Source organism: Sparus aurata, chromosome 23 (assembly GCF_900880675.1).
Source record: "Sparus aurata chromosome 23, fSpaAur1.1, whole genome shotgun sequence".
NCBI classification, from domain to species: domain Eukaryota; kingdom Metazoa; phylum Chordata; class Actinopteri; order Spariformes; family Sparidae; genus Sparus; species Sparus aurata.
The window spans coordinates 29,676,141-29,692,376 of record NC_044209.1 but is presented as its reverse complement, the minus strand read 5'-3'; the positions used below and the strand labels follow the sequence as shown (position 1 = coordinate 29,692,376).

The window sequence follows — 16,236 nt, the reverse complement described above, 5'->3', positions numbered from 1 at the left end:
AAATGTTTTACTGCATTTTATTTGTCATTTATGGTAATAATAAGAACAATAATAATGATAATAACAATGTTATTTAAGTGTCCTTCCTACTTGCTATGGCAGAGACCATGTGGGCGTGGTCTGTCTTCATGGCCCCTCCCCCTGACTCATCCCACCCCTCCCACTAGGGAAAAAAACACTGATCAACTGAAATACTGTCTCGACGAATAAGAGAGCAGCAGGACGTGTGGGCGGAGCTTCACATAAAAACAAATTAGAAACAACAATTAATATCAAGTCGCAGCTGACGAGAGCAGGTCGAGCCACAACAAACAAACAAACAAACAAACATCTTCAGGGAGCATCATCCAGAGCAGGGCACTGAACAGGTTTTGGTTTTGGAAAATGGTTTCAGGAAGACAAAAATCATCGTAGAGAAGAGTTTAATCGTCCGACGAGGAGGAACAAAAAATCATGACTGACTGGGTCGTCTCGGTCCTCCAGCTCGGTTCTGTTCGTGTCTGCAGAAGCAACTGGAGCGTGTTGAGTCCACACGGTGATCTACAGGAACTACGAGTCACGTGTGTGTAGAACAAGACGCCGCGTTACTTCCACACTCACGCTAACGGCTAACAGCTAACGGCTAACGGCAAGTCAGTCTTTGGACTCGTGGTGTCGCACACAAACTCTCTCCAGATGATTTTTTTCTGCTTTCTGCACCCCGCTCTGACAAAAACTGTACACAGCCGACAGAAGCAGAAATGGCTACACAGCCACGTACATACAGTTATAGAAACGCAGAATGTTGGTGTAAGATTTATATATATTCTTCCGTATATGTGACTTCAGTTGACAAGGCTGCAGTCGTCCTCGCACACAGGAACAGGCTCGCTGCAGGTCTGTGGGAGCTGAAACTGCTCGTTGTAAGATCATTTACAGAGTTCTTGGATCCAATGCTAAGCTAGCTGCTCCTGGGACAGATATGTACTTTTATACTGATTGGTTTAGTGCAAATAACATAACAGATTAGCATGAAAATGAGTCAGAATAATGAACTGAAGAATAAACAACCTCTTTATCCTACCTAGCTAATGTTAGCTAACTAGCATTAGCTTACAGGAGACAAGGTCTGAAGTTTGGAGAATTTAAAGGTATACACTTGATAGCTAGCTAACCTTTTCAATGACTCTCCAGATGTTTACATTTCAATGCTAAAGTTACGGTCAGTCGTGATGATCACAATGAGGCAAAGCCTTGTTAGCTAGCACTGCTTCATTGTAGTTTACCTGACTGATTATTTCACGTTAATTACTTTCATTTGTAATTTCAGACGTTGGAGAGGAGATGTGGCTTTGGGCGACTGTTAGCCATGATTCGCGGGTGCGCTAAGCTAGCTAGCCAAACTCTCACCCTGCAGAGAGGCGCTGATCCTGTGGTGTGAAGTCAGACTGATAAACAAGCTGTACAAAAAAAAGAGACATCAAAGTAACAAGAAAAACAGCAATTAATCAACAAAGAGAAGAAGAAAGCACCACCGTTGTCTCCGTTTACGCCTCAAGTGGAGGAGAAGTGTACGTCTGCTAACTTTTTCACAGATGATTATGTTTCCACTAATCAGACCACAAACTAACATCTACAGGTGAGAAGGAAAGGAGCGACTGTGGAGGCAGACATCGTTGTTGTGGCGTGAGATAACGATCGTAGCGGTTTGATTGGCGGACAGACCAACATGCAGTGAGGGCTGGTGGTGGGCAGGGGGCTGGGCTTTTGTTTCTATAGTGACGGTAGCATTGGATGGATTTCTTTAATCATTTGTGACGAACATCTCAGTGTAAACTTGACTCGCGTTGTGCTCTTTGATATTAGCGGCGAACATTTTGAGAACACATGAGGGGAGGGCAAAAACGCTTTGGTTTGAATTTCAATAAATAGAATAATAACAGTGATCATGGTGTCAGAGCTGTGTCTGATCTCTTTTCTCTTCACATCGGTAACAATTTCCAAAAACAACAAAGTGGAATTCATCAAACGGCTGCAACCCGTGGACCTGCGATCGACCCGTGGACCTGCGATCGACCCGTGGACCTGCGATCGACGCTTCGCACATCAAAACAAACTCGTGCTGCTCCGACACAAACACACACACTCACGCGTTAATGCACCACACTTGTTTCACTGAGGAGGAAGGGAGGCATGCTGCACACACACGGGCCGCTGGACGAAGGTTTCCTCCTAGACAACAACGCAAACAAACACACATCCGCTGGAAAGAGCGGAGGGCGACCTAGCGGGAGGCGTGGAGGTCGATGTCAGGGAGGGAGGCAGGATGGCTGACGTGTTTAAAAATGTAAATATCAACCTGCTCCAAATGTCAAAGAAAGCGCCAACATGTGCTCAACTTTAAAAGACTGCAGGTCGAGTAGGAATGAGTCAAGTTAGCTAACGTGCTAACGTGCTAACCAGAGATTGGTCCAATGAACAGTAAAGTGCACGACATGGGGGGCAGGTCGGGGTCGGGGTACAAAAAACACCATCATGCAAACTCCACAACGCTTTTGCATGCCTTTTTTATTATTATTATTATTATTATTATCATTATTATTACACACGACGGGACGGGCGGGTCAGACTCCCGGACCTCAGCGCCGTCTTTTTGTACAACCAAACAACTACAACACAAAGAGGGAAGACGAGAGGACGGGGGACCGAACACCCGGACAAACCTTCACCTCACCGACTTTAATGCTTTGTGGTTTGCTGATGTTTGTCCGTGTTTTCTGTCGCGGGAGGATGGCGGCAGCGCCGGAATCACGGCTGCCTGACAGGAACGGGAACTTTACAGAAAACGAACACAGATATGGTAAAGAAACATCAGTGTCAACAAGCTGGCTGGTGCTACGACGGCTTCCTCACATCGCTGATTTATCTCCACCGCCGAATCATCGCAAGACTGCTGCGACAACCGTGACGTCACCTTGACAACCATCGACCATCGAGAACATGGAGCTGAATTGAAACTGTGCAGCTGACTTTATGATGTAATGTCTGATGAAAGGGGCGCTGTGATTGGTGGAGGTTAAATGTACTGACTTTGTAAACAGCCAACAGGCGAGTCGATTTAGTTTCCTGGATTTCCAAAATGAAGCAGAGCTCTAAAGAAGTCCAAAGACACCTGGGAAACGTAGTCAAGCATTTGATCAACGGGCAAACGTGACATCGATCGGTTAGCGGACAGATTCAGAGTTCTACCATCTAAAACCACTCAGAGACAGAATGAAGCCGTGACAACACAACAGCAGAGAAAAGTGCTAAATCATCCTAAATCTACTGACGATCAGTTTCAACAAACATCTACTGGATCTTGCTGCTGGGACGGGTCGGGTGTTTGCTAAGCTTTGGTGAACACAGAAGTTAAGTTTTGGTTTTGGGAAGTCAAAGAACAAAATAAAAACTCCCTCCTCCGCTCTTCTCCAAACCTGAGGCTCTGAATCCTCGCCCTTTATTTAATCTAGCGACTACACAGCATCACGACATCTACGACTAACAGCGCTAACAACTACGACCTCCCAAGAAAACACACAAGTTCAACAAAGCAACGACTACGTCATCGTGTCTGCGAGTATCTGTGACCAGCAGCCAACGTGACGGCTTTGATTGTTTGCTAACGTCACGTTAGCTTCTCGTCAGAGTCTTTCAGAGCCGTAGAGCTGCAAACTGGATCTTTATTAAAGAACCAGATCTCCTCTGATCCAGAACAGTTTCCCGTCAGCAGCTCTACAGTCTGTCAGTAGAGTCTAGACACAGTAAGCTAGCAGCTAACACGTCAAATGAAACTTAACTATAACAAACGGACTTTATTGCTTCGACATCGAGTAAAGTGTAGACGGACTTCGTGGAGTTTAAGGTAGTCTTTGTGGTTGTTGTTCCCCTGACAGTGATTGTGATGTAACGGCGCAGGTCCGTCCAGCGCCGGCCTCAACAGAGGAGACGAGCCTCCGTATCACAGCGCCTGAACGCGGACGACCCGTCCTCCTTAAACCCCCCAATCTGAAGCCAGAGTCACAAAACTGTTGGACGCAGCCGCGTGTCCGCGTCGGGTCAACACACACGTTCAACTTCTCAACACACACACCACGTTAACGGGAACCAAACAGAACATGCTTGTACAACATACGAAGTCCTGAACTGTGATGCACACGTTGACCCGCCTGGAGCAGTGTCGAGGTTCACTCAGTACTCTGATTACTGTGGTAACTAGTTACATTTTCTACTGTTTCAATTTAGCCTTACTTTCTGTCATTTGTGTTGATGAGAGTCGAGTGAACTCTTTGTGCAGAAACACCGCGACTGCTAACGCGACCCGATAAAGACTGTGCACATTTTAAAAAGCTGAGATTTACGTTCTGTGTTGTGCTCCACGTTTGTAAAACGCTCGATACTTTACAAGCTAGAAAAAAGCTAATAAGGAACCTCGTGATCAGATGTTCCAACTTGTCTTGCGCTGCAGTCCGTCCTCCACACTGCTCCGACACACAGGAAGCGTCTCTGACAATAGAAAAGAGCAGAAAACTTGTTCAAGCTCCAACGAGCAGCTTCTACACGACCTACACGTCACACAAGCTAACGCTACAGCATGCAGAGCGACCCGGCTAACACGAGCACGGAGACACAGGGAAGGGTGAAGTGTATGTAGAGGTGGACTGTCCGCTGAAGGTGTGTATGAGGTGTTCATGCGTGTGCTCTGCTGTGAATGTATGTAAATGTGTGTGTGTGTCACATGTTCCACCTTCCACAGAGGAAATCCACCCATAGGAAAAGCCTCACCTGTTCAGTAGCACCTGTGCAACTCAGGCATTTAAATGGTGTGAATGAAACATCACGATCCCCAAACACACTCAGGCAGGAGATGGAGGGACGCAGGGAGGAAACGATGCATCAAACCATACAGGCTAACAGTAACCGCTAAATGATGTCAGGCCGATACGTCACGGGACACGTCACGCACGCACGCACTAAAACAGCAGCACCACGGAACAACGAAGCAACAAACGTTCCCCATTAAGAAACAGAAAGCAACGATATAACCACGACACTCAGGTAACCAGGGCGACGCCAGCAGCTTCGGCTTCTACGTCTTCTGTCCGACTCGTTTGTCGTCGAGCTTGTTTGTTAGTTTTATTTATTGTTCTGTTTAAGTTCATTTTTCTTCTTTACTTTTTAAAGTGTTCTCTTCATTTTTTAGAATCTTCCGGAAGAACAGTTGTGACGGCTCGGAGACGACGCCCGGCGGACGCCGCGACGAGCCTTTCAGTGCGCTAACGTGAACCCCGATCCTCATTGGCTATCTCGGGCGGAGGAGGCGGGACGAGTCTTCTTCCTCTCATCTAAACTGCATAGATTGACCCTCCGACTCCTCCCACCCTCCTTTAAACCTTCCTCCTTCCCCCCCACCGTTCACCTGTCAGTCAAACGTCACGTTTTCTGCAGCTGTCCAATCGAATTCAGCAAGAAAACCGGAGGCCCCTCCCCCTGCTCTTTGGTCGGATAGGTGTGACAGAAGGGGAGGCTGTTGTTGTGGACACCTGCCACGGCGTAGCGACGCCCCCCTCCCCCCACACGGCGCTGCCCAAACCAATCGGCTGGCAGCTCAGCGGGCGGCGTGTCACGCTCCGTCCCGCTCGCTCTTTAATGGTGGCAGGTCGGCCTGTGCCCGTCCAGGCTAATTTAATAGGCTGACTGAGGTGAATGACAGGAGTGAGCAACCAATGAGAGGTGGTCTAAAGAGGTGGTGAGCCAACAGCGAGGTCGGTCCCTCCCTCCCAGAAACACGGGGACAAGGTTGGTTCTACCAGAGCCGGCGGGCGCTCGTCCTGCAGGACGGCGTTCCGCAACGATCCGGCGTTCCAGAAGCTCGCGCTCCTTCTGTCCGTGCTGCGTTCAGGAACGGAACGTTCCGGGGCGCAGAGTTCTGGAAGCTTCCAGAATCTGGACTAAGAAATACATTTCAGGAACTTAATAAAGTTTGGAGGCGGAACGCTGGTCCTGCAGAACTCGGGCCAGCGGCGGCACCGTCACCGTCCGGAGACTCAGAAAACGAAAGAAACCGTTAAAAAATAAGAAAAAAAAGCAAAACAAACAAACAAACAAGTAAATGTCATATTATCATTTTTTACATGTTCTAACATGTGTTGCTTCATATGTTCATACATTTACATGTACATCTGTAATAAATAGGTTTATTTGTACCCTCTTTTTGTATACGTTGTATTTGTCAGCTATTATTTATGTGATGGCGTTTTTATTGTGTGTTTTTTTTGTCTTTGTGTTTTGGACCCACCCCCGCATGTTTCCTCTATCTGTGATTGGATTGTTATCTCTCCTAGCTGATTGGTTATCTGTCTTGCATTTGTGATTCAAGTTTTTGTGTTGTTGTCGTCGTTGGTGTTTCTTTTCTCTGCTGGCGGTCAGACGGTCGGTCGGTGTCGGTCGTCACAGCGGCAGATGGCGGAGCGTCTTAGAAGCCCAGCGTGCCGCCGATGGTCGACGCCAGGACCACGCCCAGGATGACGCAGCAGATGATGATCATGATCTTCTTCTGCAGGGCGACAGGAAGCACACGCCGTGTGAAGAGAGAATATAACGTAAACAACATCCTCATCACAAATGTGTCTCACGCAGCCCTGTGATTGGTTGCTGAGGTCGTCTTCGCGGGCGGTCACGGTACCTTGCGGGCCTGGCTCTGGTATTTGACGGCCTTCTTGGTGTCGGACACGGCTCGCTCCACGTAGTCGACGGAGTGCTCCACGTTGTACTCAATTCTGTCGATCATCTCTCCCTGAGGACACACACACACACACACACACACACACACAGGTGAACAGGTGACTTCAAACAGTCGACACACACCTGCAGCGGCGTCCTGGCGTCACGGCACCCACCTGGCTCTCCACCAGCATGGCCATGTCAACGAACATGTCGTGCAGCTCGCGGATGCTGTTTTCCAGCTTGATGATCTCGGTGTGTCGGGTCTCGATCTCGTTCAGAGCCTGCTTGGTCATCTGAGAGTCCATTTTGATCTGCAGGAGGCGACAGACGATTAAAAAAAGCAAGTAAGAAACTTCACTCAGCAAATAAAAACGTATTTACGTGTACGTCTTGACACGCGGTCAGAGACGAGTGGGTCTAAACAAAATGTCTGCAGCCGTCGGCTTCAGTGCTCTTTAAAGTGTGAATCAGTCTCTGGTTCTGTTGAAGGTTCTGTTGAAGGTTCTGTTGGTGTTAAATGTGGTCGTGATGTCGGACTTCCTGTTGCTCGTGTTTTCTGTCATGTGACCAAAGTGTCCGACTCACTCACCTGTTAGAACCGAGCCTGATGTCAGCTGAGCTCCACTGGCTGAAGTACTGTTAGTGCACTGTGACATCACAGGTGGGTGTGGCTTCAACCCGAGGAGCTCAGTGACAGCTGTCGGACCGCTGACCACAGCATCGGGTCAAGTGGCCGCAGCTGTGGCGCCTAAACATGTGTGAGCTTTTAATTTGAAGGTGCGAATGGTAACATGAGAGAACCGTCAGAACCGTCAGGGAGTCAGAACCGTCAGGGAGTCAGAACCGTCAGAACCGTCAGGGAGTCAGAGCAGCTCGGGTCAGAGGGACTTACATCATCGGTGAAGACGGCCAGCTTGCCGCTCTCCAACATGTCCTCTAGTTCTTCATTAGTGGTGGTTCTCCCAGCTGCAGACAGAACACAGAGAAGGTTCAGAGCTGAGAACACCTGAGGCAGAACCAGGCAGAACCAGGCAGAACCTCAGTCTCATGATGCATCATGTGACACACAGGAATGCTTAAACAAGAACGTGAAGTCTGAGAACCGTCAGCGTCATCGTGCTGCCGGGCCTGAAGTGGATCTGCATCGTGTTCCAGACAGAAGTGAAGAATTTATTGTAACTTTCTGAACCCAAACACACACAACGACACGCTAACAACACCATCGGATCAGTTCTGCTGCAGTGTGTGTGTGTGTGTGTGTGTGTGTGTGTTGTGCACTCACTGATCTCCAGCTGTCTCTGGATGCGGTCCTTGCAGCGGTCGCGGTACTTGGACTGCGTGGTGTTGTACTCAGTCATCACCTCCACAAACTTACGTGACAGCGTCGAGTGCTGCGACACACAAACAGACACACAAACAGACACACAAACAAACACACAAACAGACACACAAACAGACACGAAGAGACACACAAACAGACACGAAGAGACACACAAAGAGACACACAAAGAGACACACAAAGAGACACACAAACAGACACACAAAGAGACACACAAAGAGACACGAAGAGACGTTAGACTGCATTTGTTGGCAGACGAGAAGATTCTGTGAAACATTAACAGTGTTTGTCAGATGCACATCAAGACTGTAACTCTCGTTACACAGTCTTGATGTGCATCTGACATAACATACGTGTGTAACATACGTGTGTTACCTACGTGTGTAACATACGTGTGTAGCTGGAAGTGTATCAGTAATCTATTACTGTTTGAGAAAGATCTGGGGACTGATGACATCATGTGTGGGATATAAAATGTAGATCTGACAAGTAACGAGTAACTAAGGCGGTTAGAGTACACTTCTTCATTCTGATGTACTCAGTTACTTTCCACCAGCGTCCACTACAGTCACAGTGTGTGTGTGTGTGTGTGTGTGTGTGTGTGTGTGTGGTTGTGTAAGGTGATGTTGCTGCACTCCTCCTCTCCTCCACCAGGAGGCAGCAGGGAGCAGCCTGGTGGGGAGGAGAGGAGGAGGCAGCAGCCAATGACAGAGCAGAATACTGAAGGGTCACATGATGAGACGGCTGCAGAACGCACACACACACACACACACACACACTCTAATACAGAGTCGTCAGCTGTGAGTGATGGAGGGAGTATCTGGATACTGAAGTAAGAGTACTCGTACTACACTGACACTCTGAGAACCTTCAGTGTGATGTCATTAGATGATCAGTGATGTCATTAGATGATCAGTGATGTCATTAGATGATCTGTGATGTCATTAGATGATCAGTGATGTCATTAAACGATCTGTGTGATGTCATTAGATGATCTGTGATGTCATTAGATGATCTGTGATGTCATTAGATGATCAGTGTGATGTCATTAGATGATCAGTGATGTCATTAGATGATCAGTGATGTCATTAAACAATCTGTGTGATGTCATTAGATGATCAGTGATGTCATTAGATGATCTGTGATGTCATTAGATGATCAGTGATGTCATTAGATGATCAGTGATGTCATTAGATGATCAGTGATGTCATTAGATGATCTGTGATGTCATTAAACAATCTGTGTGATGTCATTAGATGATCTGTGTGATGTCATTAGAGGATCTGTGTGATGTCATTAGATGCGTCTCTGCACGTGCTCAGTAGGTGTTTCCCACCCCATCAGTGCGAGATGCATTCGATGCTCTCTGGATGTTTGAGTTCTTTTCTGTATCAGTGAGGCAGCGTGACATCACAGTGATGTCATACATGATGATGTAAAGATCGTCTTCAGATACGTTCAGGACAAAATGTAATATAATGAATAAAACGTCTCCTGTGATCCTGACGCCTGAAGATGGCTTCACATGTGATGCTCAGGTGACCTGCTCACCTGCACACCTGCTCACCTGCACACCTGGTATTTACATAGATAAATGTATTTAAAAAAGAAAGAAAATAATGTATGTATGGAGGATTAAAACTGCCAAAATCAAGAATAAACAAAGAAATAAAAAAATGACTCAATAAATAAACACAAAAACATATAAAATAAATGTGTTAATTAATTCATAAAATGTGACATACATTAACATTTGTATTTTGATTTGCTACTGAATAAAATTAATTTAAAAATATAAAATAAAATAAGAAGTTGAGGGAAATAAAAAAGAGGTAAAAAGCAACAAAGTAAAAATAATTAGCTAAATAATTGAAAACGAGTGAATCAATAAACAAAAGAGAAAAATTAATAGGAAAGTTAAAAAAATCAAATGTATAAATTAATTAATGCCTCCATTTATTTCTTATATGTATTTTGGTGTGTTTAATGCCTTTTTAATTTGTTTATTGATTTATATACATTTTTATTTTGGCGGTTTCTCTCTTTTTCACTACAGAATAAATGTTTAATATAAAATGAATAATTAATGTATTTGACGTCTGTCCAGACACCTGGACTCACCTGTGTCTTGCGGATCCTGAGGTCCGCTGATGATCTGTTGAGACCCTCCTCCTGCTCGATGCTCTGCTCGATTGCTGCAGGATGAAACACACACACACACACACACACACACACAGTCAGTCAGATTCAGATCCAACAGGAAACATCCTCCTTATACTCTTTGAGTTGATGCTCTTATTGTGAAGGGGAGGACGAGCGACCTGGAGAGGAAGCTGAACATGTCGGTGTGTTTACTGAGGAAACAGCTGATCAACAGCCGAATCATCGTTACTGTAAAACTATTCATCTTTGTTGCTTTAAGAACAATTCTGAGCTACGTTTTAATATTCTCATATTCTGTTCTTCAGCTTCATGTGGAGACATCACTGAGATCATCTGACAGTTTACAGTTAAAGCTCAAATATCAAACTTATGATTTTATTTTAATATACTTTAGAACCATTAAACTGCCCAAACTTTATCTCCAGCTGATCCAGACCAGGTTATAATGTATTCATCAGTCTGTTAGTTTCTGCATATTTGTGTTGCATGATGACACATGAATCTTGAATTAAAGTTCAGCTGTGTTATTAAAGAATCAGAGCAGGAGGCGTCTGAGGGCGGCCATGTTGAGTTGGCTGGTTTGATCAATCAGGGATTAACAGATTATCCTGCGTCTCTCTCCACTCTGTGTTTAACCTGCAGCCTGCACACCTCCACCTCCTCCTCCTCTCCTCCTCCTCCTCTCCTCCTCCTCCTCCTCCTCCTCTCCTCCTGCTCCTCCTCCTCCTCCTCCTCTCCTCCTCCTCCTCCTCCTCCTCTCCTCCTGCTCCACCTCCTCCTCCTCTCCTCCTCCTCCTCTCCTCCTCCTCCTCCTCCTCCTCTCCTCCTGCTCCTCCTCCTCCTCCTCCTCTCCTCCTCCTCCTGCTCCTCCTCCCCCTCCTCTCCTCCTCCTCCTCTCCTCCTCCTCCTCCTCCTCCCCCTCCTCCTCCCCCTCCTCCTCCTCCTCCTCTCCTCCTCCTCCTCCTCCTCTCCTCCTCCTCCTGCTCCTCCTCCCCCTCCTCCTCCTCCTCCTCCTCTCCTCCTCCTCCTCCTCCTCCTCTCCTCCTCCTCCTGCTCCTCCTCCCCCTCCTCCTCCTCCTCTCCTCCTCCTCCTCCTCCTCTCCTCCTCCTCCTGCTCCTCCTCCCCCTCCTCCTCCTCCTCCTCTCCTCCTCTCCTCCTCCTCCTCCTCCTCCTCCTCCTGCTCCCCCTCCTCCTCCCCCTCCTCCTCCTCTCCTCCTCTCCTCCTCCTCCTCCTCTTCCTCCTCCTGCTCCTCCTCCTCCTCCTGCTCCCCCTCCTCCCCCTCCTGCTCCCCCTCCTCCTCTCCTCCTCCTCCCCCTCCTCCTGCTCCCCCTCCTCCCCCTCCTCCTCCTCCTGCTGCTGCTCCTCTTCCTCCACCAGCTTCCCTTCCTCATTCAGCTTTAATCCTGTATTATTCAGCTGGGGAGACACAGTTTAATAAAGCGTGTGGATATTCTGGTCTGCAGACGTCCACAGAGTGGAGAGAAACAGTCAGTCAGCAGGACGAGGACGACACGTCCGTCCACCGAGACGTTAACTACACACCAGACTCCAGCTGAGCTTCTCTAGATTTAATCTCCTCGTGTCCGTCACCTCGCGACTCGTCCTCTCAGAACTCTGCTCACATTTTATATTTTATACTTCATGTTCTGACAGTGAATGCGTCCTCTGACACGTCCTGTGGACGCCTGATATTTCCTCCTCTGTTCCGTTGAAACACATCGATGAGTCACACTGTTTCTCCTTCAACACACAAATAATCACCACATGCACCAACAGCCGAGTCAGGAGGAACGTTTCTGCAAACCACAGACAGTTTGGAACCGTTTCACATCAGCTTCACGTTAAAAGACGACCTGCTGACTGTCATCAGGACGGAGGAGACGGAGGTGCGTTCACACCAGCAGACATTTGAAGGACTTTTCCATGTTTTTGTGTGAGAAGCAGCGTTTTCTTTAAGACTGTTTGTGGTGTGAAGCAGAACATTCAACCAGAACTAACGTAAAGTTTGAAACTTCTCTGTGTTTTACAGAAATGAACTCAGCTAACATTCACTCTGGAGATTGGGTTGATGACCAGATGTGGATTCATAAATAAGACTTGATTGTTTATTTGATCTCTTGTGTGTAAATCCAGTTCAGCTTGTAAATACAGATTTATATTTAAAGCTGTTTGCAGAGAAACAACATATGAAACCTCCGTGTGAGTGAACGCAGCGTCAACACGTCAGCGATCTAAATACAACAACAACAATCAAATATGAACTTTGGTCTGATTTTGTTTCCCGACTCGACTCGTGCAGGTTCAGATACACGACTGACTGATAAATCTGTGAACGACTCCTTTAAAGAGGCTCGGAGCCTGCAGGTGAGCTGCAGGTGGAGGAAGTCCTCCAACTAAAGAACACAGCTGGTAATTAACTTATCAGTGTGTGTGTGTGTGTGTGTGTGTGTGTGTGTGTGTGTGTGTGTGTGTGTGTGTTTGGGTGCCATGGTAACCGCAGGTCTGTCCTGGTGTCATGTGACTGTGATGTCGGTTTGTCTGCAGCGAGTGATGAGACGAGCTGAAAGGCTTATATAATGTTTTCCACCGAGTGTGTGAGTGTGTGTGTGTGCGTGTGTGTGTGTGCGTGTGTTTGTGTGTGTGTGCATGTGTGCGCGTGTGTGCGTGTGAGTGTGTGTGTGTGTGTGTGTGCGTGTGAGTGTGTGCGTGTGAGTGTGTGTGTGTGTGCGTGTGCGTGTGTGCGTGTGCGTGTGTGTGCGTGTGCGTGTGTGTGTGTGCGTGTGTGCGTGTGTGAGTGCGTGTGCGTGTGTGTGTGTGTGTGTGTCCTGGCTCGTGGCCCAGCTGCTCTCTGCTGGATCCATGATGACTCAGCAAAATCACACAGCACTGATGGTGTGTGTGTGTGTGTGTTTGAGTGTGTGTGTCCTTTATATTTGTGTATTTTTGTGTTTTTTGGTGACAAGGAGATAAAAACTGGGTGAGTAAGCAACAGATTGTGAGTCCGTGTGTGTATGTGTGTGTATGTGTATGTGTGTGTGTGTTTGCATCCTTAGTTTAAAAAAATCTAGATGATGTGATGTATGAGCCTCATTAAATATGTAGCATATTTATGCTAATACTCAGTGAGTGAGTTAGCCGTTAGCTACAACTCGTGGCTTGTTTACATATATATATATAGATAGATAGATATATATACACATTTATCAGAGAGTCTCCCGTCAGCAGTGTCCTCACAGATGTACTGACATCATCACTGGATACTTTGATTCTGAAGAAAACTTAAAAACATGCAGATTCTAAGGGGAGTTCTGAATGGTGTTTTTTCTGACTGGACTTGTTGATGTTTATTGGAGATAATATTTATATTACTGATATTATTTATGATAGTCGCACTGAATCTAAAAACATGTGTTCCGTATCTGTGTGTTCAGAGGCGTTAAAATGAAAATGTGACTATAAAGTAATTTGTTTACATTTAATACACAAACATGATGTAAAGAGCAACACGTGTCCTTTAACATGATGCTGGATAAAAAATATCACAATTCTATTTTAAGGCCATCTCGTCCAACCCGACTGTGATTATTAGTGACAAATACTGAGACAGAGAGATTATTAACACCACTGACCAGCAGCTTGTGTTCAAACAACTGAGGCTGCAGTGTGTGTTGTGTCTGGACCAGCGTCCATTCAGAAAAGACTCATTTTTGGTCATTAAAGGCTCACGTCACATATTTAATCTCCAGCTCTGATAGAAACACTTCAGGTTATTAATCCTGTCGTTGTGTTAGTTCATTAAGGTTAATTAAGAGCATCGGTTCATTACTATCCTCTCACATCCTCCTAAAGTCAGTCTGAGCTGTGGGCGGAGCCTGTTTGCTCCAACATGCCCGCCGCCACCGCCACCGCCACCGCCACGCCTCCAGGGACGACACGGCTACAGTAAGAAACATGCTGCAGAGTGTGTGTCTGTGTGTGAGTCTGTGTGAGTCTGTGTGAGTCTGTGTGTGTCTGTGTGTGTGTGAGACAGGACAATAACACTCAGGCCTCGTGGGGTTTCCAATTATAGCTTTATCTCCACCATCACTGCTATTCTCAGACTGCATATGTACAGTCTGTGTGTGTGCGTGCGTGTGTGTGCGTGCGTGTGCGTGCGTGCGTGCGTGTGCATGCGTGTGTCTGTGTAAGTAACACGTGTGTTGATGTTATATGTGTTTATTTGTGTGCACGTGTCTGCAGGCGTGTGTGTGTGTGTGCAGTCAAACCTCTGGCTGTTCACATTAAAGCAGTGATGTCCTTGAACCTTCAGCATGAACCAACAATGTGTGTGTGTGTGTGTGTGTGTGTGTGTGTGTGTGTGTGTGTGCGTGTGTGTGTGTGTGCGTGTAGCTGTCTGTGTGATTACAGCCTGATAAATCACGGCGACTGTTTCGGAATATTTCTTCTTCTGCTGCTGAAGGTCGGCTCTGCTCCTGCCTGAATACCGTAAACCTTCTAATAAAAGAGCTCGTTCAGATAATATCAGAGAACATGGAGGGCGGTCGAGGTTCACCTGCTCTGTAATGTTAGCCTGATAACATTCTACCTCCCTGCAGAGGAACACGATGAACTGCTACAACCTGCCAGACTCCATTAGAAAATCACACAATTTAAGGGTTGTCACAGAAACTTCACAAACTACATGAGACGACAAATTCTGAATCATTGATGCCTTCAAAATGTAATACATGAAGCCAACTATCATCCACAATTTCACCAGACTCCCTTAATAAATCAGCTAATTTTAGGAGTTGTTGAGTTGGAGACACTTTATAAACTCTGTGAAACTCTGTCTCTGACTCATTCTGCATTATTTGGACCTTCTTGTTCATTCAGCAAATGTTCTACATGAACTTCTTCCTGTCTTTGAGTAGAAACATGGAGTCTGTTTGTCTCAGTGATGGACGGGTTGTACAGGTTGATGTAGACGTTCAGCTGAAGCTTCAGGGCCTCAGTCTGATTATCTATCACACAGAGCTGATCAATGATATCCGACTGCAGACGTCTGAGTCCTGCTGTGACCTCGTGACCTCACAGCGTCAGCAGGACGTGATCTGTGTTGTATTTGGTGTTCTGTGGATGTTTCTGAGGTCGTACCTTTTAATTTTGAGCGAACTTTATTGGCTGTCTTCTTGATGTCAGCTGTGAGGTCCTCCAACTCCTGCTTGGTCTCTGCAGAGAAACAGACAGTTTGTTAGGACACTTAAACATTTATCACCTGTCATCAGGTCTTACAGAGGCGACTTCCTCTGGCAGCAGCTCAGGAGACACCACAGATGAAAACGTCGACACATTTAATTGGATAATATAGATGAAGCTCTTTCTAGTGGAAAAATGTCTGAATTTAACTCCACATCTCTAAAATCAGGTTCTTTTCTCAGAGTCTGAGACAGAAACCTCCTCAGACACCAGACGTTAGGCCCCTCCCCTCCTGAATACACCGTGTGCTCTGATTGGTCGGCTCACACACGCCTGCGCCAGCAACACTTAAAACAAAACAGTTTCACTAAAATCAATTCTTTGGTGACAAACTGCAGAAATTAAGCAAATGTCTGACATCTGCTGACGAGGCGTTCAGGAGCAGCGTTTCCTGTGGGAGAGACGAGCTTTTTAACTCTTAACGAGAACCTTTAAAATACAGAACGAAAGGAAAAAACACAAAATATTATTTTACCTCTTGTTGATTTCTAAGATCTGTTTGTTTGTTTTGCTTTAATATTCAAACTTTAGTAACTGACAGAATCTGATGATATCAGGACGTCACCAGCTGGAAACGCTCAGATACTATATACTATATAACACATATATAAATATAAACTTCAGTCTTTTTAACTGAACGTTGTCAAGTGAGAAGTATTTTGTGTTTAAAATCTTTTGTTCAGAACGTGAAGAATCAGCAAGAAACTGAAGAGGACGAGAAGTCAGTGACATCACATCATGTCAGCCATG

The 16,236-nt window shown here is 46.3% G+C and overlaps 1 protein-coding gene across 1 annotated transcript in view; it reads right to left on the bottom strand.

Annotated features, from left to right (window-relative positions):
- Positions 1-371: 371 nt before the first annotated feature.
- Positions 372-16,236, bottom strand: part of stx1b (syntaxin 1B) — a 52,307-nt gene continuing 36,442 nt past the window's right edge. Inside the window, exons 4-10 of the mRNA XM_030408466.1 lie at positions 15,385-15,459; positions 10,205-10,278; positions 8,027-8,135; positions 7,637-7,710; positions 6,918-7,055; positions 6,704-6,814; positions 372-6,574 (exon numbers count right to left, since the gene is read on the bottom strand). Of these exons, the coding sequence (XP_030264326.1) occupies positions 6,494-6,574; positions 6,704-6,814; positions 6,918-7,055; positions 7,637-7,710; positions 8,027-8,135; positions 10,205-10,278; positions 15,385-15,459 (662 nt within the window). The 3' untranslated portion in view covers positions 372-6,493. The remainder of the gene's footprint in view (positions 6,575-6,703; positions 6,815-6,917; positions 7,056-7,636; positions 7,711-8,026; positions 8,136-10,204; positions 10,279-15,384; positions 15,460-16,236) is intronic.